Raw genomic sequence first — 22500 nt, forward strand, 5'->3', positions numbered from 1 at the left:
TGGCAAATTATGATAATTACGTCGTGTGATAGTACACGGTGTACATGTATGGTACAAGGTTTTCCTGAAAAAAAAAATAGTTCATAGTAAAATTTTGTTGTAAGTCTAAGTTTCGCTTCACAGCATTTGATCAATTGGTTGAGGCGTATGCTGAACAAGCCAGAGGACTTTTAGATGGTGGTTCTGATGTCCTTATGGTGGAAACAATTTTTGACACTGCAAATGCAAAGGTACACAACTATACACTACGTAAGACTCTGTCGTTACATGTTAAGGGGGCTCTATCACAAAATTTTAAGTCATTTTGCACATGTAGCATTATCTCTTTAGACTGTGTCCACTGAGCAGTTGGTTAGCAATTTGACTGTCTTGATTATAATAATTTTAATTAAGGAATACAATTTTTAGCCTTGACATTTACAGTATAACAACTGGTGAGAGAACCGTATATTAAGAGTTCACGTTTTCGTCTAAAATGATGAAGTCACCCTACTCACTGTTGCACACTGTCTCTGTTTAGATTATGGATTTTTCTCTAAGAATAAATTTAACAACTGTGGCCCTTTTTTTACATAAATTCAGCTGTGACTTGAACATACCTTTCATGATCGTTACACACTCAGTTTATTCCTGTAGGCTCTAGCAATTGATGGTCCGCTTTTAACCTTAATATTTTGTAATAAGGGCATAGCTCCCCAGAAATCCGTTTTGTACTTTGGATTGCTTGTCCTTAGAGGTCTTGAGCAGGAAACTACTTCAATCAAGCATAATTCAAATTGAGGGTGCATGGCTTTGTATTACATATTAATTTTGTATGGTCATTACTTACAAGACAAGATTGAAACACTTTCCATTTTATTTTTATTCTATTTTGTTTTAGGCTGCATTGTTTGCAATTGAACAACTCTTTGAAAAAGAATACAAGCCCGTCCCAATATTTGTAAGTAACAATGAATAATATATTGTCTACTCTTAATAATATTATTTTGTTGAATGCATAATTAACATACACTTCTAGTGTATTTAAACAATACTTCACAGACAGATGGCAGGAGGTGCAGTGGCCTCAGGGTTATGGCACTTGACTGTGGATCAAGTGGTCGGGGTTCGAATCCTGGCCAGGGACATTGTGTTGTGTTCTTAAGCAAGACGCTTAACTGTCACAGTGCCTCTCTTCGCCCAGGTGTATAAACGGGTACCAGCAAATTAGAGAGGGGAGAGGGGAGTAAAAATACTCCTAGTTGCATTATGCTACGTAGAAATTGAAGATAAATGATGGTCTGATAGGTCACTTGGCTTGTATATAGCCTTTTCCATTTACCTTAGAACCCACTTTCAGAGAGAGGGTTTTTTTGTGGAATGGAAAAACCAGTGAAAGTGATTTTTTGTTTTTTACAGTATATTATTGACAGCCGTTGTTTTCTTTGTATCAACTTCAGGTGTCTGGTACTATTGTCGACAAGAGTGGTAGAACACTCTCAGGTCAAACAACTGATGCTTTTGTTATCAGTGTTTCTCATTCCAAGCCCCTGAGGTAAGTCCTGAAGTTAAATGTAGCGTAAAAGAAGCAGAGTGTGCTCACTCCAATCTTTACTTCATATGAATTTAATTCTTCAATCCACGATTGTAACTGGTTCATGTAACTATGAATATTATTAATAATTATTTATGATGATTAGAATGTTCATTACTCAGGTGAGTTTGTAACTAAGGTTTTTTAGGTGTTTGTAAATTAATACAAAATGCACAACCCCACACACAGATGTGCAATAATAATGTTGAAATAAAGTTTGTTTTGTTGCTCTGGTTCAACTTTATAGCAATCACATGATTGTACAGTGCCTCCAAGACCCCTCTCCCCTGAAAATCTATCTTCCTGCCTTTCTCTCCCATCCCGTCCTTTCTCCTACCTCGTCCTTCTCCTCCCCACCCCTTCCCCTTGAACAAACGAATTTGTAAAAAAATGTCGTAAGCCAGTGAGCTAATTGTTGGCCACCTGCTTAAATTTTTGTCTCGCTCGTTATTTCTTTAACAGCATTGGACTTAATTGTGCTTTGGGTGCAACAGAAATGAGGCCATTTATAGAAGCTGTTGGACTGTGTACAACAACATACGTCCTCTGTTATCCTAATGCAGGTAACAAATCTCTTCCATTGGCTAATTCTTATTAATAATATATAAAATATATATATACATATTTTTGTTGGGGAATGGCTGGGTTGATGACTCCAGGGCTTCAACAAGCAACTGACCAACCAGATGATTAGCCCTGTTGTGAGAGACTAGATTCATGTCTAGTAAACCTTGATTCATTTCAGGTCTTCCAAATACCTTTGGAGGTTATGATGAAACACCAGAGATGACTGCAGAACAATTAAAGGTACATTTATGAAAAAGAACGTCGTCTTAATTTGTGCAGCTAGGTTTTGGTCACCATGCATATGACAACACAATAAAAACCAGATTAATTTTTATTAACTTTTTTGTTTGGATTTTCTGGATTTAGTTCTTTTTGCACTATATTGATCAGTTGAAGTTTCTGTTCATCAGACAGAGTATAGTGCATACCTCTAACGAGGTATAAAGTTGCTTTATTTTGTAACTTTTCTTGTTTGAGGCAGAGAAAATGAAAGAAAAAAAAATCAGACACTTCTTCAAGAAAATGGAGCACATTAATCTGTATCTGATATGTGCAGAGCTCTGTAACTATGTAGTTTTTTACTGTACACAGCGTAGGTTCCCTTTCGTGGATGTACCTATAGTATGCTAATTCTGCTACTTTATGTTATACAGTTTACACTAGCTTAACAGTGTAAAAAATTTTACTTTACAAAAATTAACTTTTTGAAGCACTTTTTATTAAATTATGTACATGTCAATAATTGCTGCTGTAGAATTTTGCAAAAGATGGACTTGTGAATCTCGTTGGTGGCTGCTGTGGAACTACTCCTGCTCACATTAAGTAAGTATACACTGATGATTAAAAAATGTCTTTTCTCCATTTGAATTATTGGTAATTAAAGATACTTATTATTAATGAACAGCTTAATTGTACAGATAAGTCATGGAGTCTTAAAATTTGAAGAAATTCACTTAAGTGCATAAAATATCTTGTAGTTATTGGATTATTCAAACTCAACAATCTTCCCAATTAAACAGTACTACATGTACTGGTAATATTGTCTTAGTCAAACGACAAGAACCATGAATGTTATTTACTTATTTTTACATATAGCAGAGAACATGCAAGAATGAATGATAAAAATCACTAAATATTATTACACAGGAGTCCAGGAAGAGAATCTAAAATGTGTCAGTTGGTTTAGGGAATGACAAACGATATTTTAGTAACAATTTATTCCAGAGTAGTTTTAAACAATTGAATACCAGTAACTGTTAATTTCATTTGAACGTCTCTTTCAGAGCAATAGCAGAAGCAGTCAAACCATACAAACCAAGACCAATACCAGAAGATCCATATGCCAATGCAATGAACCTTTCAGGTACGTTTTCAATCTCTCAACACAAGTTAAAAATTGTAATGTTTTACCCTATGTTATCAACAGTCACGGTTTCATTTGGCCAATATTCATTTTTTTTTTTTCCTGTGCTATTGGGTGTTAGGTCTCGAGCCAGGTCGAATCACACCAGACACTTTGTTCGTGAACATTGGTGAACGTTGCAATGTGGCTGGGTCCAGAAGATTTTGTAGGCTGATTAAGGATGGAAAATTTGAGGTATATACAACTTGACCATTAACTTTTTTAAATGTTTCAAATAGCTTGACTGTGGAAAAGGATATTAAGGGTAATACCCACCTGCATTTTCTGCCTCCTATTAAAATGTTATAATTTCTGAACAACACACAGGAAGCTCTTGCTGTTGCCAAACTTCAAGTGGAAAATGGTGCACAGATTTTAGATATCAACATGGATGAAGGCATGTTAGATGGAGTGGCATGCATGGCAAAGTTTGTCAACTTGATTTCCTCAGAACCTGAAATTGCCAAGGTACAGTGCTATTTTCTTATTGTGATTAACCTGTACAATAACAGCTTTTAAAGAATGTTTCTGTTAAGTACATGTATGAATTTACTTGCAAAAAGTTTCAGACAATTCTAATTTTGGACAGAAAAAAAGTCCAAAAATAAAACCGTGTCCAAAATTTTTACAGCACAGTATAAAACTTCGAAGTAGCTTCAAAGCTCATATTTCCTTTTTGCTGGGATTTATGGAGCGAACTCTAGTTGAGACAGTGCTTGACATAAGTTGATAGAATTTGTGTAATTTTCTCATTGGTGTTTTCATAAGAACCTTGAGGCTGTAGTACAGGTAAAGCTATCATTTTCACAGATTTTTTCAGTCTAATATGCACTTTGCAGGTGTAAATTTATTTTTATTAGCTACATTTTGGCAAACAGTCCTAAATTTTATTTGTCCAAAAATTTGACCAAAATGAGATAAAAAGTGTCTGAAAATTAAATGTCCAAAATAGTACTACTTAGTCCAGCTTAATTAACAGGATTTAAAAATATTGCTGGGTTCAAATTTATCTCATTGTCTTGAGGTAAATATTCAATAATCATACACTTCTGGTATTAATTTAAAACAAAAAAAATTGGTGCAGCTGTAGTATTAAGTATTTATTAATTTATCTTAATTTTTTTTGTGGCAGGTTCCTCTTTGTATTGATTCATCCAACTTTGCTGTGATAGAAGCTGGGCTGAAATGTACACAAGGAAAATGCATCGTCAACAGTATCAGTCTGAAGAGTGGAGAGCAAGACTTCTTAGAGAAAGCCAAGATCATTAAACGTTACGGTGCAGCTGTGGTGGTTATGGCATTTGACGAGGAAGGACAAGTGAGTGTTTCCATTTAACTTAAAAGAAACGCTATTTGGTATAATTGTTTGGAAAGCAAAAGCATTGTTGCCTAATGGTAAATGTGCTTGCCTCCAGATCAAGCTGTTTCAGGTTTAGCACTCCGAGTATAAAAGGGAAAATTACATTTTACTTAATTGCATCCAGTTTTGCGTTTAAAAAATACAGGGATTTTCTTCTTGTCGGGGGAGATATTTGGGAAGTGAGTAGTCTTTGAAAGGTATGTTATGAAAATCTGAAGCTGATTTCTCTTCATCATTCCCCTTCAGGCAGCAGAGTTAGAAGACAAAATAAGAATCTGTACACGCTCATACAATCTGCTGGTCTCCAAAGTGAACTTCAACCCTAATGACATCATCTTCGACCCAAACATCCTCACAGTTGCAACAGGAATGGAGGAACATAACAACTATGGAAAATACTTCATTGAAGCTACAAGGGCTATCAAGGTAGGAGTTTATCATTATCTACACAATCATGTGCTTTCATTTATAATACATGTAAGGTTTATGATGCCTAGATACTGTGATAGATTCAAACACATAATTGTCATTATAAATACTACAATAACATGTATTAGAAAAAACCCTGTAAGAAAGAGCACATTTAATAAAGCCATACTCCTACATTTGATTGTACTGTATTTGATTGACTATATAATTCAGTAGAATTGCAGAATTAGCATGAGCTGTTGACATAATGAATTAGTGCAAGCAAACAAAATTCTCATTTTGGTAACCAAAATCAATAGTTGCTGAGTGCAGGTAGTTTTCCAAAAGAAATTTGTTACATTTTCTCTGTGTTTCTATCAAATTATGGAAACATTTCTGAAAGTTTGTGGACTTCAAAAAGCTGAGGAATAACTTGAATTTGGCTCATGTTTCCACATGTCCTGTTCTCCCATACTGTTTCCTTTTTTAAATTTTTGTAACTTGATAGCTAGGAACACCGATTGTTTCCTGTTTGTTAAAATTTTATGACTAATAATTTATTGTATTCAATTTTTATTTCCTTTTAAGCAAATTCTTCCTGGTGCCCGAGTTAGTGGAGGTCTTTCCAACTTTTCTTTCTCGTTCCGTGGAATGGAAACAATAAGAGAGGCTATGCACAGCGTCTTCTTGTACCATGCTATTAAGGTTAATAATCAAGTTATAAGGCATGAGAGACGGTGTTTGATGACTTCATAATGACAAGAGCAGAGGTGGAAGAATGACATGCAGCGATTACTGTGTTTTGACAGAACTTGATCTGTTTGGAAAAGTGATGAAACACTGTCTCAAGTGGCAATATACTGTACAGTAATGGATGGGGTACATTCATGTAACTTGAACTGAGGAGCAAACAAATAAAATTGTTAAAATATACTCTTATGAAAACCAGAAATCTATGTCACAAACATGTGATGGAAGTGTCGGAATGATGCACCTAACATCAAGTCATCAGGGTTCAGATGCTGAGAGCTGCCACTGAGTAAGACACCTACACTGCAACTCATAAGAACTTTCTTGTAAACTGTCATGGAACCCAGAAAAGTGCCAATAGTTAATGTTTGAGAGACTTTCATACCATTTTGCAAGAGTAGCAGGTTTTTTAATTCCATAAGGTGACTTGGCTCTTCTGATTTCATCTAAGCGAATGGAACAGGTATAATCTTATTTTACGTGCAATTAAAATGACTTACATTGACTTACGTACAATGGCTTAGACCAAAGAATTCTTGATGAAAATTGTTATAAGTCCAAGTATTTTATTTAATAGAAATAATATTATCCTTTGTAAAAAAAACTTTAATTTTAACCTTAAAATAACTGATTTTTTTTTTGCAGGCTGGATTAGATATGGCCATTGTCAATGCTGGTAATCTTCCAGTGTATGATGACATTGAACCCAAACTACTGCAATTGTGCGAGGATCTGCTGTGGAACAAGGATCCAAACTGTACAGAAAAACTGCTGCAGTACGCACAAGTACGTCACAATCATGAACACATGTGACATCGCATGAAAATATCATGCATAAAAAAGTGCACAATCAGGAAGGGATTTCTTTTGCTGACTCAGAGAAAAGTTTAGAATATGACCTGGGTTTACATGTAGGTTACAAAAACAAAAGATACATTGTATGCATAATTGATTATGTGACATTTACTCTGAAAAATGATTGGCAGAAAACTGAGTGTTTGTAATTGTATTACATGTAAGTGCTTGGTTTTACGAATTTAATGGTAGTGAATATTAACGCCAGTTTCTAACCACACCCAAAATTGTTATCTGGAACTTTGTTCATTTATGAACATGACTGTCACACTGGTACAAACCACAATCAACCCAAAGACTCGTCAAACTGTTTTCTGATATTCCTAATTTTTTTTTGGACGCAGGGATTGGGAAAAGGGGCAAAGAAGCAGGTGGTCACAGATGAGTGGAGAAATGGAAATGTTGACGAGAGACTGGAGTATGCCTTAGTGAAGGTGCAAAAATAATATATCAATAATATTGTTTTCCTTCTTGACTTTTTGTAATAGCCTGAATAAACAAATGGGTCTTTATGGACTCGATAATTCCTCTGCCTACAAGATTCCTGAGATTAGGTGATGACACATTCTTGTCCCCAAGATGTTCTTCCTTTAGGCCAGCACCAGGAATCGCAACCTCCATCCACAATCTTCAGACTCCCATTTGAATCTGACAAATCTGATTGGCTGAGAATACTAAATGAATACTATACGCATGCTCAGAAAATCCGGGCTGGCCAGAGACAGCAATTCTTGGTGTCGACCAAAGGATTGAGGCATCTGGGGATGCGACTGCTGATGACGAGGCTCTACAGAAATTAGTTGTAGACAACTGAGAGCTATGATATATCAGAGCTGTCTTATACTGAGGAATAAATAGCTTGCAAATTTATTCTGCTTTCTTTGTCATTCATGGTTGAAAATTCCTCTTTGTTTCCAAAATAAAGCATACCCTGCCAGTTTTCTGTTTTATTATTTTCTTTTTTTTTTACACCAAGTATGCAATTTATCTTTTGGAATCTTAAGGGAATTGACAAATTTGTGGTAGAAGATACTGAAGAAGCCCGACAGTGTACAGAGAGATACCCTCGTCCACTGAATGTGATTGAAGGGCCGCTAATGAAGGTTAGTAAATATTGTTAATTGTGACATTCTTGGTCAGTTGCCCCCCCCCCCCCCCCACCCCACCTATCTGTGTCACTGGAGTTTCAATTTACTGCAGTGTGTGAGAATGACAAATTGTATAAGGATGAAATTATTGTGCAGTGGTGGAATACATTCTTTATAAATTTACTGTTTTGTTTTAAACTAAGGAAATTGAGCTTTTTACCGAGCTTTGGCTATTTCGTTGAAATAGTTCTTCATTTTAGGATCAGTTCCCTTTTTTCTTGGACAGAAGTAAACCCCCTCTCGATAGCATTAATTAAGTTTGTAACTTTCGTGTGTCCTTTGTAGGGTATGGGCGTGGTTGGTGATCTGTTTGGTGCTGGAAAAATGTTCTTGCCACAGGTAAACAGAGGTGATTATTTGGTTGGCTGGCTGACAGATGAACGGAAGAACAGATGGATGGATAGACAGACGGACTGACTGATAGCTGGATTTGATTCGTTCACTTAGCATGCCTATTTAACAATTAGACCCGTAGCCCTTGCGGGCTACGGGTCAATAGCCCATGAGGCGAAGTCGAATGGGCTATTGACCCGTGGCCCTTGAGGGCGAAGGGTCTAATTGTTTTAGTATCACCCAACTAGTCGGGCAGAAAAGGCAATAATAAAGTTAGCAAATGCAATTTGAAGAAATATTTATTTGGGAATAAAACGAAAGAAAGCGTCACAATCGATTGCGCCAATTTCGCTACTCGAGGACTATTACTAATAGTCCTCTGGTAGTGTAGCCAATCAAAATGCAGGATTTGCATTAGTCCACTAGTTGGGTGATACTAATCTGTTGTATGCTAACCAATCAAATAATTTCCAACAGGTGATCAAATCTGCTCGTGTTATGAAGAAAGCTGTAGGCCATCTGATACCATTCATGGAAAAAGAGCGTGAGGAAAGATTGGCTGAGATGGGAGTTGGAGCCGACGATGACCTTTCGGTAAGTTAACAATATCTTCTCTGACCATTTTAGAGGGTGTATGACCTGACTTGTCACAAGTCGAAAGTAGCGGCTTAATTCTCCTGACATGATTTATACAGTGTTCAACTGATAGGTACAGGTAGTGAAAATAATGAAATGTTGTGCTGACATTCAGTTTGTGAAATGAAGGTTTCATTTGACCAGTTATTAATTCAATGCGTGTTCTTGTATTTCAGAGCCGTTACAATGGAACTATTGTCATCGCAACCGTCAAAGGAGACGTGCATGATATCGGCAAGAACATTGTGGGGGTTGTGTTGGGATGCAATAACTACAGGTAAATGACCGGTCAGTTGAGAAATTAGTCCTACAGTGTACATTAAGGAAAATCCGGCTAGTTTCCAGCTGTTATCATGCAGTCAAGTAGTATGAGTGTGATGAAACCCTACCAGTGTTACCCAACTCTGTTTTACAAGTGAATATATGACAGACCGTATAACTGAACTGCGCAGAAAGATATGAAGACATGATTGATCATCGCAGTTATATACACAATGAAGCAGTTGTGAAATTAAAGCGTGAAAAAATTTATTTTCTTCCGTTCAGTAGGTGGACATCCCTTGATAGACTTGAGATGCTGTATATTAGGTGTTAGTTTGTAACGAAATTTTTGGCCTACCTTCTGGCTAGTGAATTACTCAGCTATTCATCAACTGGAAGCTGATTAAGGTTCATTTAACACCATAGCGAGTTTGTTAAGCTGTCGTTTTGAGCGTTAAGCCTTGGTAAGAGCAAAGAGTCTACGCTGATGACGTCACTCTAAAGAGTTCCTTGGTCTGTCTGTGATTGGTTTTAAATTTTGGCGCGTAAGTTTCAACCAATCATGGACGCTATAAGGGTCTCTTTAGAATGACGACATCAGAATAGAATTTTTCGCGCCTCTAAGCTCTTTCGAGCAAGGGAAGAATTAAGCGAACGAAGACATTATTTTTATCGACTCAGGCTTTAAATGTGCCTAAGCTATTCATTTACCATTTGTCTGGAGGCAGTATTTATTTACCATTCTTTCTGTTGTTTTGTTTGCAGGGTTATTGATCTGGGCGTGATGACACCGTGCGAGAAGATTCTACAAACAGCAATAGCAGAAAAAGCGGACATCATTGGTTTATCAGGGCTGATAACTCCATCACTGGACGAGATGATACATGTTGCTAGAGAAATGGAAAGACAAGGTCTCAAGATCCCGCTGCTTATTGGAGGAGCGACAACTTCAAAGTAAACGTCAAATTTACAACTGAGGACCCGGCCACACTTGCGCGCGTTCGTTTGAAAACACATACTTTTCGATGCGTTTTCGTCTATCGTCCACACTAAACGGATCGAAAACACTGATGAAAACGGAGGCTTTCGAAAACGGTTTTAAAAGTGGAGACTTTTGTGAACGCATCGTTTTGAAAACGCTCCGTTTCTAATGTAGATAGGTGAAAACGGAGGCTTTTGAAAACGGTGCCGAGAGAAGTTTCATATACTGTCGTTTCCATCAGCGTTTTCGGATGTTTTAGTGTGGACGCTTGGCGAAAACGTATCAAAAGTATACGTTTTCGAAAAAAAACGGTTTAGTGTGGACAGGTGAAAACAAAACGAAAACGCTAGTGTGGTCGAAAATATTTTGCTTCGTTTTCGTCGAGACGAAAATGGATACTTTTAAAAAAGATGCTACTTTTCACCTCTAGAAAAACATCCACCTTGATTTAGTCTTTTAGTTTGTTTGAACAGTTCTAGATTGTGCGAAACGATTGTTTCACACAGAACATTATTATTCAGGTATATTGTTGAATTTTATTTTCCAGGACTCACACAGCTGTGAAGATCGCTCCACGTTACACCGAACCAACTATACACGTGTTAGACGCTTCGAAGAGTGTTGTCGTGGTAAGATAACTGATTCTAGATCCTACTCTGCCTGTTTGGTTTCATGATGTGATATATGAAGTACATAACGTTAGAAGCATTGCAAACTGTTGTTTCGTTCGTAGATTTAGGTTTGTTGGGAAGCACGCAATACCATTTTCAATTTTTCATGCATTTTGAACACCTGAATTTCTAAAAACGTGAACCTGACGTGAACAAAACCAAATGAAATTAAACTGAACGCGTATTCCTGTACAAACATTTCCTACATACCCTACCATAATGGGCCACCGCCGGAAAACTGATAACTAATTTATATGACTGCTTTACAGTGCTCGGCTTTGATAGATGAGGCATCCAAAGAGGACTTTGTGGAAGAAATAAAAGAAGAGTACGAAGAAGTTAGAGATGAACATTACGATTCTTTAAAGGTACGAAATATTTACTTATGTTCAATTTATTGTTGCTTTTTTTTTTGCCGCACTAAAATTTACTCAACCCCACAAGTTGATTTGTCTTGTGTCGGTAAGGATTTCTCCAGGGTAATGTGAGCCAATCGATGATTGGCTAACACATCTTTTCCCGCGCTTGGCAACACGCTGAGATTTGATTGGTTGTTGCACAGTTATTACGTGACGTTGAGAGGCTTTCTGAAGACTTCAACTGGTTTCATTTTATGGCAGCCGTTATGAACGTTTTTAACTTGTTTGCAGGATCGAAAGTACTTATCTCTGGAGAAAGCTCGATTAAAGAAAGCTAATTTGGACTGGGTTGACTTCACTCCAGGTATGAACTTTCTGTTCGTCAAGTTTCTTTATTTTTGCTACAATCGGCTTTCTCAGTTTGACCGATAGAAACTATTTGTGAAGTTCTTGTTTCAAAGGCAGATGATGTTGACTTTCGCATACTCTCTGCTCTTTATACCACGCACTGATGTTCAGAAAAAATGTTCAAATGTTGTTGTTTACACTAGTCAATGCGCTTAGCTACACCTAGCTAGTAGAGTTAGATAAATTATGCTCGAAAATTAGAGCATTATACTTTTGAGTGTCACTCCGGCGTAATTTATCTAACCCTACTTGCTAGTTCACAGGCTTGCCACTGGAACTGAAAGAAAGAAATATATCAAGTAAAAGTAATAGACTTTAAAATCCCAACTGGCGCCGTGAGGCACACCAGTAGGCTATTTACAAGTATGACCGAGGAGTTGAACTAGGGTCTAGCAAGACACGCGACCTCCGGATTTCAATTCCGGCGCCCTAACCACTCGGCCACACAGCCTCCAATGATACTCAATCAGAGATAATATTTTTGAATTTTCTGATTATCTAGTTAAAAATTCTGTGGTAACTGCTGGGTGTGAATGAAGTTGTTGTTTAAGAAAAGTCTCGACCAGACCAAATTCTTGAGGTTTGCTGTGTGAGAAACCAGAATCCCTCTCTTTAGTTATAAGTTACTAACTTGAGTAGTCATTTTAATCATTATTACTGTCATCTGTTTTTTAGTTCGTCCTTCGTTCTTGGGTGTCAAGGTGATAGATGACTGCGAGTTAACTGACTTGATTCCATACATTGACTGGAAACCCTTCTTTGATGTGTGGCAACTCAGAGGAAAATATCCCAACAGGGGGTACCCTAAGATCTTCCAGGATAAAACTGTGGGTGAGTACTGACGGTCAGACATCTATCAAACCAAAGAACATCAACGCTATTTTGAAACAGTTTGAAACACACTGGACTAGAATTTAGTTACAAAACGTCACAAAAGTGCAGCAGAAAGCCAACATACGAGTCTGTAAAACATACTTAGAACAATTATTGTCGATTGCGCTTTGTATATTTGGGCCTGAACGTAGAATATGTTCTAGTTTTAAGTAAATATTTATATTGATGCAACGGCAGTTTTCGCGGGTTGTGAAACAATGCCATTACTTATCTGAATGATCGTTAAGAAAAAAAGTTCAAATGTAGCAATTCCCCGAAAGAAATGGCCTTCAGAAAGTGGTCATAAAGTTTCATGGTTGTAAATCCGAAACTAGTGACCTCCCAAAATTAACGACCGTCTAAAAATAACTAAAGCAACTCAACTTTCCGCATAATTATAGTTGAGCCCCGCTGATTCGAACTTGGTTATTTCGACTTCCCCGTTATTTCGAACTCAAAATTAATTCCCTTGGATTTGCCCGAGGGTCATTTAAGATCGGATAATTCGAACTCTCTCTATTTCTATCTCCCCTTAGAGTTCGAAATAATGGGGTTCAACTGTATACGATTTCTGAGTGAGAATATCCAACAATTTGTCCCCCATCCAGTAGCAATTTCAACTGCGAGACTGATTTAACAGTTGTACGTTTTCTTGACTAGGTGACGAGGCCAAGAAGTTGTTTGATGATGCTGAAAACATGTTAAAGAAGGTCACTGAAACCAAATCACTGCAAGCGACTGGAGTAGTGGCTTTCTTCCCGGCTAACAGTGTGGGTGATGATATCCACGTGTTTGATGACGATAATGCACGAAAAGGCTCACCACGAGCCGTGTTCTATGGCTTAAGGCAACAGGTACGCATGCGCTGGCTAATGTAAAACAAATTGAAGGTACTTATGGCGTGCAAAATAGTTTTGTCAATAATTATGAAGTTTGATTATTAATGGTGCTTCGTGTGGGCCCGTTCCCGGCTCTGGTTTGTTTTAACAACGTAGGACGCAAAGTCATCGTAACGAAGATACATAGGCATCAAAAACTGTTGTCAGACTGAGTAAACAGATTTGTTCCAAAAAAAAAAAAATTAAATAGATGCTTTTGAGATTTATCCGCAAAGTTCCGTATTGTGCGTAAGAAATATGTTATTGAGACAAACCGGAATTTCTTGGTTTCTCAGAATGTACTCTTTACTTTAATCCCCAAATTTATCATTCCAATGTGTCTCTTTTAACGTTGTTTTCGTTTGCAGGCCGAAAAGGAGCATGGTGTTGAGGACCCGTACTATTGCCTGTCAGACTTAGTAGCGCCGCTGGACACAAATGTCAAGGACTACATTGGCTGCTTCGCTGTGTCTGTGATGGGGGCTGAGGATATGGCTAAAAAGTACGTAAAACACGAGAGATGATGTTTCGTTACATTTCGAAACACCGAGTAGAGAATTGAATGATTTGCTTTGCTTAAACTTGATGGATTAGTAATGAATTTGAGAAACGCTTTTACGTGGCAAACTGACTTGATAGGTCGATATCTTGTATCCTTATGGCCTCCTTCCCGCCCCCCCCCCCCCCCCACCCCCCGCAAAAAAAAAAATTCGCTTGCAAACGAACATCAGTGTGCGCTTGACTAAACAGTTCATTTTGGCAATCCCAGCAGTCTTTAGTATGAACAGTTGTTACTTGAGTCACAGGTTACATAATGACACAGTGAGAGTAATTTGTTCGCAGCGAGCGCGAAAGTGCTTTACGGTATGGGACGTGGTTAATAAATCCATTGTGTGAAAAAGCGTTGACTGTAGAACAGAACTTTTTGTTGGCAATTGTCATTGTGTGTGTTATTTGATAGCTCTGATCACTACAGCGCCATGTGCAAGACTTGAGCTTCAGTTTCTTCAAAGTTGATCCGGAATGCTTGAATGCACTGTAAACTGGGTCAGTTCCGTTAGTCTGCTCGCAGGCTCCCGGCGAGGACGGAAAAAAATTTCGGCAAGCGCGAAACAGAAGAATTCCGTTAAATATGTAAACTTCATTTTCTTGTTTTAGATTTGAAGAAGATCTCGATGATTACAGTGTTATTATGGTGAAGGCGCTTGCTGACCGCTTAGCTGAGGTCAGTATCCTCTCGGAATGCTCTATTTATACTTCGAATCTCCAATCATACTCGTGCTCGTGGCAACTGAAACTATATCTCTCCTATGCCATTTACCGGGCTTTGATTTCCATCTTTATTTATTTTATTTTTAAATAGTTTCAAATATATTCTACTTGAGAAAAGTGAAAAAAGTATGTACAGTTGGACTCCGCAAATTCGAACTCGGGTATGTTAAATTCCGCGTTATGTCTAGCCTGCGAACGCAGACGTATTTCCGGCTGTCACTTGGTTCCGCCGAAAAACGACGTCTGCGAACCCGAGCCAGGAAACGATTTCTGTGACGTAATGACTTTTGTTTCTCCTTGGCCAATCAGATTCCATGATAGAATGAAACTCGAGTGCTCCTCACAGCGAATACCTCGAATTCAAAACCATTTTCCTTGGATTTTGCTCTTCAGTCATTTACTATCGGTTATTTTGAACTTCCGTTATTTCGAACTATTTTTCTTTTCCCATGAGAGTTCGAAATAGCGGGGTTAAACTGTATATTGAAGTCTGTGACGGCTTGATCTGTCAGCTTGAAATTTTATTTACGCAGCACTGCATCTCTTTTTTTCCCTTGTTAAAACATAAAATCTACTCTTGGTACCAGGCTTTTGCTGAGGAGCTTCATGAACGCGTTCGCAAGGACTTGTGGGGTTATTGCAGCGATGAGATACTAGATGCTAAAGACTTGCACAGAATCAAGTACCAGGTGATTACTCTGGCAAATTCTCCTTACTAATAATAATAATAATAAAAATAATAATAATAAAATATTTATATAGCGCCAATATCCTAAAAGTTCAAAAGCGCTTTACAGTTAGAAATATTAAAAACACTTAAGACTAATAAAGTAAAAATAAGAAAAAATGTCGCTAAAAAGTTATAAAAAAGCTTTCTTAAAAAGGAACGTTTTTAGCACGCAATTTCAGAATGAGCTGAGCTATTTTAGTGATCTTTCTCTTTATTCTGTTACATATGTAGTTGAGTTTGTATTGACATGGTAATGAGAAAATAGATGCTAAATCGATTTTGGAATTCAAAGATTAAAAGAATATCATACCAAAGAAATAGGTCCAAAATGCGTACACTTGTCGACGTTGACTTAGCCTAGTTCATGTTCTGTTGTACTGGTTAGGAGTTTCTGTATGTACATCAAATTAACAGACGGTCTGCACTCGTTGAATCATTCTTCCTCTGTTCCAAACGGTAATTTTTAAGTGCACGCAATTTCAGAATGAGCTGAGCTATTTTAGTGATCTTTCTCTTTATTCTGTTACATATGTAGTTGAGTTTGTATTGACATGGTAATGAGAAAATAGATGCTAAATCGATTTTGGAATTCAAAGATTAAAAGAATATCATACCAAAGAAATAGGTCCAAAATGCGTACACTTGTCTACGTTGACTTAGCCTAGTTCATGTTCTGTTGTACTGGTTAGGAGTTTCTGTATGTACATCAAATTAACAGACGGTCTGTACTCGTTGAATCATTCTTCCTCTGTTCCAAACGGTAATTTTTAAGTGCACGCAATTTCAGAATGAGCTGAGCTATTTTAGTGATCTTTCTCTTTATTCTGTTACATATGTAGTTGAGTTTGTATTGACATGGTAATGAGAAAATAGATGCTAAATCGATTTTGGAATTCAAAGATTAAAAGAATATCATACCAAAGAAATAGGTCCAAAATGCGTACACTTGTCTACGTTGACTTATTCTAAAAACATACTCTTGAAAACCTTTCGCGTTTTTCCACAGGGTATTCGCCCAGCCCCAGGTTACCCAAGTCAGCCGGACCACACTGAGAAGTGGACCATGTGGGAATTAATGAACTGCGAGAAATTAACTGGAATCAGGCTCACAGAATCGCTTGCAATGGATCCTGCTGCTTCAGTGTCTGCAGTATTTTTTGCTCATCCCAAAGCTGTTTACTTCTCGGTGGGAAAAATCTGCGAAGATCAGGTAACAAGACACTATACGCTTAATAATCAAACGAAGTAAGACAGCATTTAATCGTTTGTCAACAAGTTTTAAACCTAAAAAAATTCCAACTTTTTGTTCGCAAAATAGTGGGAAACATAAAATCACATAAACTGGGGCTTAACCTGCAGGCTTAGAAATTTAGGGCGACCACGCACCGTTTACAAGGGTCTTCATGATTCGCCTAACGAAACAATAGGTATGCAAGACAAACACTGCCCCTAGCCCTAAAAACAAAAGAGGTGCAGATTAACAAGGACGAATCAAAATAGAAGTTTTAAAGAGCTACGGGTCATCTGGAAATTTAGAACCAATTTCCACTTGTGCAATATTGGACTGACAACATTCGCCGGAAATAAACAGTTTGTCGACATTTATCAATCTCCATTGATTAATTATTTTGTTATTGTTGTTGTTGTTTAGGTAACCGATTATGCCGAGCGAAAAGGAATGCCTGTGGAAGAAATCGAAAAATGGCTCTCACCGATTCTATCCTACGACAGAGATTGAACCAGCAGAGGATTAAATATTTTATATACAGATAGCAATGTCCTTCGGGAACTCGCTTCCTTCTCAATACCAAAATATGAGCCGTCCTTCCCAATCACGTGATTTTTGTGGCATTCACGTGCTCTTTCCACAGGTGCACGTGCTGATGCCGATTGGTCAGGTGCTGGGCTCGTGTCCATCGTTGACATGAAACAAATGCGTAAAGGACGAGTTTCTTTAGAAATAACAGTTGATTTTAACATTGTGCTGACAAACCAATCAAGATGTCAAGAGAAGATCATTTTAAATACGTCAATCTTATTATGGCAAGGGCACGACGTTTTAAAGATATTTATGACTTGGATTCTGAAATGTATCGTCCACCATATCTAAACATTTACCACAAACCGTCATACGAAGAGGAAATTGAAAACAAAAGTATACGAATAATTGTCAGACCCCGTTACCTTGAATGGAGTAACTGCTCTGTAAAGCCCTTTGAAGGCTTATTTATTTTAAAAATGTTTGAGTAGAAGATTAAAAGAGAGGGAGAGGGGTGGGGAGACCCTTAATTAGCAAAACGCTAGGAGTTTATCACTTTGTATCTCATTTATTTGCACATTACATTGGATCAACGTGATTATTGATTACGATTCTTTTTGAGTGTTAACTATAACTCGAGTTGTAAACAACAACAGCAAACTAATAATAAATGACCCCAACACATTCCGTCATTCCCACACCTGAAAAGGAAATGTATATTAGCAATAAATCTATCGACAAAAGATATGGCGATGCTGTCAGTTCTTCCCGTCAAAGAAGCCTATGTTGACTCTACGTTGTGGTTATGTGTTCAGTCCATTCCTCGGAGACGCAGAGGCAGTAAGTGAGGGGGGAGGGGTGAGAAGTCGAAAGACCTCTAGCGAGGACTCCCTGGGGATGGAGTCTTACCGCGCCACTTCCAAACAATTCTGTGAATGCTGGCTTCTGATTGGGCAAAGAAAATCCTTTGTATTATTCTGCCCAATTGACGGGCAGCAGCTAGGTTAACAGTAAGTTTTGTATGTTCTTGTACGAAGCGTACACAAAGGGTTTTACCTGCCTTAGGATGAGACAAGAAAAGACGCCGGACGGACCGAAATTCAGCTTATTCAGACAAGTTATGGTCCTAAAATCGAGATTTTGCTTTATATCACTGCCTCAAAAAAACGGACTCTAATTAAGCTCATAATTATGCTTGACTCGGCTCTTATGCTCGTAGCTATGCCGCAGACAACCTACTCCGTGCAGTGAATCAAACGTGACAAACACAACAGTTCAAACAACTTGGAAAGTGATCAAATTGAGACACAGTCCCTCAAAAGAACAGTGAGAACAAGTCGAACGTGCTTAATTAATAGAAAAGAAAACTGCGCAGCACTTTATTAAAACTGGCTTGTAATTTATCAATTTCTTCTAGTAACTAAATTAGTTACGAAAATAAACGACATAATCGTTTTCTCCCAAAATCAAGTTTCATTATTATGCTGGCAGTATGCTTGACGCTATGTAGAATTAGCCGGCATAATCACAGGCGGCCCAAGCTCTCAATGTTATCCTTTTTTTTTTCCTTTTTATGCGAACGTTCAGGCTAACGTGACATATGACATGTACTATTACATAACGACCGAATTTGACCACGCGAAACATGACTCCCGCCTTGCAGTATATGGAGGTGTTGTGTTACAACGGTTTGAATTTATAAAGGTTTGTATGGGAATGCAACGGCTTTGCTTGAAAAGCCAATTATTCGTATATTTTGCGAATAAAATCTACTTACCCTGTTGCTGTGTTGTATTCTTTGTTGTTTGCCAGCTCCTCGGGCCGATCTAACGCGATTTCAGCGAGTTATCGTTCTGTGGGTTTCCACTACTAAAAGAAAGACAAGGCCGGACACTGATTTTCGGAGTGCCCGCCGCTCGAAGCGAATAAATCCACTGAAAATAACCCTGCCGGCTCAATTCCTCCGTAGAATCGAAGAAGAAATGTTGAAGTTTCATGTCAGTTCACTCGCTACGCAATTCCGTTCACAACGCCTTCGCAACGATACATTTATTTCGAGATTGCTTCGCTCGCAAACTCGAAAACAGCCGCGTCACAAAAGTTAGGACACTTTCGCGGTGTTGGATAACTATAATTAGCCCGACCGGGGGTAGTCAGCAACGATTTGTCAACGGTCAAACCAAAATGCTCCCCGGGTACCCTCGTGCTTTAGTTGTCAAACCCATAAAGGGAGTGCCCGGTTACCCGGGGAGCATTTTGGTTTGACCGTTGACAAATCGTTGCTGACTATCCCCGGTCGGGCTACTTATAGTTATCCAACACCGCGAAAGTGTCCTAACTTTTGTGACGCGGCTGTTTTCGAGTTTGCGAGCGAAGCAATCTCGAAATAAATGTATCGTTGCGAAGGCGTTGTGAACGGAATTGCGTAGCGAGTGAACTGACATGGAACTTCAACATCTCTTCTTCGATTCTACGGAGGAATTGAGCCGGCAGGGTTATTTTCAGTGGATTTATTCGCTTCGAGCGGCGGGCACTCCGGAAATCAGTGTCCGGCCTTGTCTTTTCTTTTAGTAGTGGAAACCCACAGAACGATAACTCGCTGAAATCGCGTTAGATCGGCCCGAGGAGCTGGCAAACAACAAAGAATACAACACAGCAACAGTGTAAGTAGATTTTATTCACAAAATATACGAATAATTGGCTTTTCAAGCAAAGCCGTTGCATTCCCATACAAACCTTTATAAATTCAAACCGTTGTAACACAACACCTCCATATGCTGCAAGGCGGGAGTCATGTTTCGCGTGGTCAAATTCGGTCGTTATGTAATAGTACATGCCATATGTCACGTTAGCCTGAACATTGGCATAAAAAGGGAAAAAAAAAGGATAACATTAAGAGCTTGGGCCGCCTGTGGCATAATTAATGTGTCAGCCTCTCTTTGCTCCCTGTGCGAGCAAAAAGTAATTTGTATTGGCAATCGTATGGATGCGAGTGCAATGTAACAAATTGACGTCAGTTTTTTATGCGTCTGTCCGCTTATGATAAATTGCGTCATAACATTGTCAAAGTGGCTGTGGAACCACGAGCCGCAGGCGAGTGGTTCCTCAGTAAACTTTGACAATGTTATGACGAAATCATCAATAAGAGGACAGACACATAAAAAACTGACGTCAATTTGTTTTTTTACAATAACGAGACCCCAAAATGGTCAATTGCCGGGGATAAATGAGGAGAAAAGACGCCGTAAACTTGCCGTAAACAAAGATAAATGAATTTTATTCAAAATGACGCGAGCATTGTCAATGGCTTTTCTCGCTTTTTGATTGGCTGCTTACAAAAGTCCATAAAATCTCATTGGTTAAAAAGTTGGCAGTTTGACAGCTGAAAGTTGAACTTGAAAGCTTGCACAAATTAAAATTGTATCCGTCTGTACTCTTATTGATGATAAAAATGAGCCAATCAGCGCGCGAGAAATTAGACAGTTATTGTAAAAAAAACGTATTGAGTTGTGGACGAAAATATCAAAAAGTTCGGTAATTAATTTTGGACGCTATTTCCCCCGCGCTACATCCGCAAAAATCCACGCAGCATGTACGCGCGTGTGCCACACGCGATGGCACAATTTGTTCTAAAAATAGAAAAATTGTCCCATATCATAGCGACAGCCCCAATACTAGAAATGGCGCGCGCTTACGGTCTCTGTCCCCGATTTTTGCTCCTGGTGAAAACGAAATACCGCTCAGGCATAACACAAACACAATGATATTTACCACACGTGGTTGTGTTTGGCCACTGAAAACACTGGATCCAGATTGCTGTTTTCCCGTTAGTGTACGAATACAATTCTATTGGAGCGCATTTCAACTGAGTGTCGTAAAACCAGAACCAAACCACTCAATTGAAAACCGCTCTAAATCTCGATAGTAATACAGAACTGCCTCCGGAAATGGCGTAACGAAGAGAAATTTACATTGCAATAAAATAAATGAATAGGCAATTTTCCTTTTTTTCCTCTCCCGTTGTTTTCTAAAAGAAATGGATTATGAGAGCGAGGATTTTTTTTTTTATCGAGCATAGAAATCGAGAGTGAATGACTTGATTGTTTGAGTATAAATCTACTCGAGTAGCAAACTTCATCTAAATCTTCTTCACAGAAACTTCAAAAACGCAGAGGCGGCCGCCATTTTGTTAGCAACCGCGCACGGCTAGGCTACTCACTAACTACAACAGAATACACAATGAGTAGGGAAGCCAAGAGAACAGTAATAGTGATTGAACACAGCATTTACCACAACATTTATGCAACCGATAAATTTGTTTGTTATTGTTCCTATCTGTACTGAGCAGGACTATATCCCGGGGCAACTTTTAGGGGTTTCAAAAGCGGTTTTGCTATATCTCTTAGAGTTTTCAGCCTCATAAGGTCGGCAACGGGAGTTTTTTCGGTACCTTTCAGGGTATTGAGCCGTAAAAAAATATATGGCAGGCGACAACTGATAATCAACTTTACGAGTAGAAGGTATCCAAGCATATCGTCTTTAATGCTATTAAAATCTTTGAAAGCGTCAATTAATGTGTTGTTTTAGAATTGGTACCTCTTAGGGGTAAAAAAAATTCAAGCCACGCCCACAAAACAGGGTAGGGGGTTCTTTTTATAATTCCCGGAAAACCCTCGTCCTTTTTATACAGAGACCATAGCTACTGTAGTTAGTGCCACTTCCTGTGCGTACAAAGCGGAGATGAAAAGCCTCAAACAAAGCCTCAGCAGTGATTCCTAGTATGTCTTTTCAATTGTCATTTACGAAATAGGATTGAAATTTGCTGTGACTCTTCTCAGAGGCCTAAAACATTAAACATAACGCATTTCCTTAGCACTTTCCATATTTTCAATGCAAAATCATGTTTTAAAGAAACACTTACTCCCGACTTATCTGACCCAAGAAAAGACAACTTCATTTTGAAATTCATGCAGAAATTTTGGTCAAAATTTGAACTGTCAGCAGATTATATGTTACAGTTTTCTGATTTCTCGTCGTGGATTGTAGAGGATCTTTTCTTGTTTTTGTTTTGTTTCTCTGTTTTGTTTTTTACTAACGTTAAAACTTTCTCGTTAATGACCCACTCTTCACGCACTTTTTGAACTCAGGCAAAAATATCAGGGATATCGTTCAAAAAAATTGGATGTGCAGACAGTGAATCCCGATTTTTTGAACTTCAAAGGGAAAGGAAAATTGCTTTCAAAAATCGAGTGTAATTTTTGCGAGAAACAGGGGA

At 38.2% G+C, this 22500-nt stretch overlaps 1 protein-coding gene across 1 annotated transcript in view; it reads left to right on the forward strand.

Annotated features, from left to right (window-relative positions):
* The window catches only part of LOC145483831 (methionine synthase-like), a 23121-nt gene extending 5208 nt beyond the window's left edge, over nt 1-17913 (forward strand). The window contains exons 7-35 of the mRNA XM_081462375.1: nt 124-230; nt 881-940; nt 1440-1534; nt 2036-2136; nt 2319-2380; nt 2895-2962; nt 3424-3503; nt 3625-3737; nt 3870-4010; nt 4675-4860; nt 5149-5328; nt 5899-6015; nt 6706-6846; nt 7260-7349; nt 7920-8018; nt 8349-8402; nt 8874-8990; nt 9209-9309; nt 10059-10247; nt 10823-10904; nt 11216-11314; nt 11597-11669; nt 12389-12544; nt 13247-13440; nt 13833-13966; nt 14623-14689; nt 15324-15425; nt 16473-16676; nt 17118-17913. Of these exons, the coding sequence (XP_081318501.1) occupies nt 124-230; nt 881-940; nt 1440-1534; nt 2036-2136; nt 2319-2380; nt 2895-2962; nt 3424-3503; nt 3625-3737; nt 3870-4010; nt 4675-4860; nt 5149-5328; nt 5899-6015; nt 6706-6846; nt 7260-7349; nt 7920-8018; nt 8349-8402; nt 8874-8990; nt 9209-9309; nt 10059-10247; nt 10823-10904; nt 11216-11314; nt 11597-11669; nt 12389-12544; nt 13247-13440; nt 13833-13966; nt 14623-14689; nt 15324-15425; nt 16473-16676; nt 17118-17204 (3299 nt within the window). The 3' untranslated portion in view covers nt 17205-17913. The remainder of the gene's footprint in view (nt 1-123; nt 231-880; nt 941-1439; nt 1535-2035; nt 2137-2318; nt 2381-2894; nt 2963-3423; nt 3504-3624; nt 3738-3869; nt 4011-4674; nt 4861-5148; nt 5329-5898; nt 6016-6705; nt 6847-7259; nt 7350-7919; nt 8019-8348; nt 8403-8873; nt 8991-9208; nt 9310-10058; nt 10248-10822; nt 10905-11215; nt 11315-11596; nt 11670-12388; nt 12545-13246; nt 13441-13832; nt 13967-14622; nt 14690-15323; nt 15426-16472; nt 16677-17117) is intronic.
* The last annotated feature ends 4587 nt before the right edge of the window (nt 17914-22500 follow it).

This window comes from Orbicella franksi, chromosome 4 (genome assembly GCF_964199315.1).
Source record: "Orbicella franksi chromosome 4, jaOrbFran1.1, whole genome shotgun sequence".
NCBI lineage: Eukaryota > Metazoa > Cnidaria > Anthozoa > Scleractinia > Merulinidae > Orbicella > Orbicella franksi.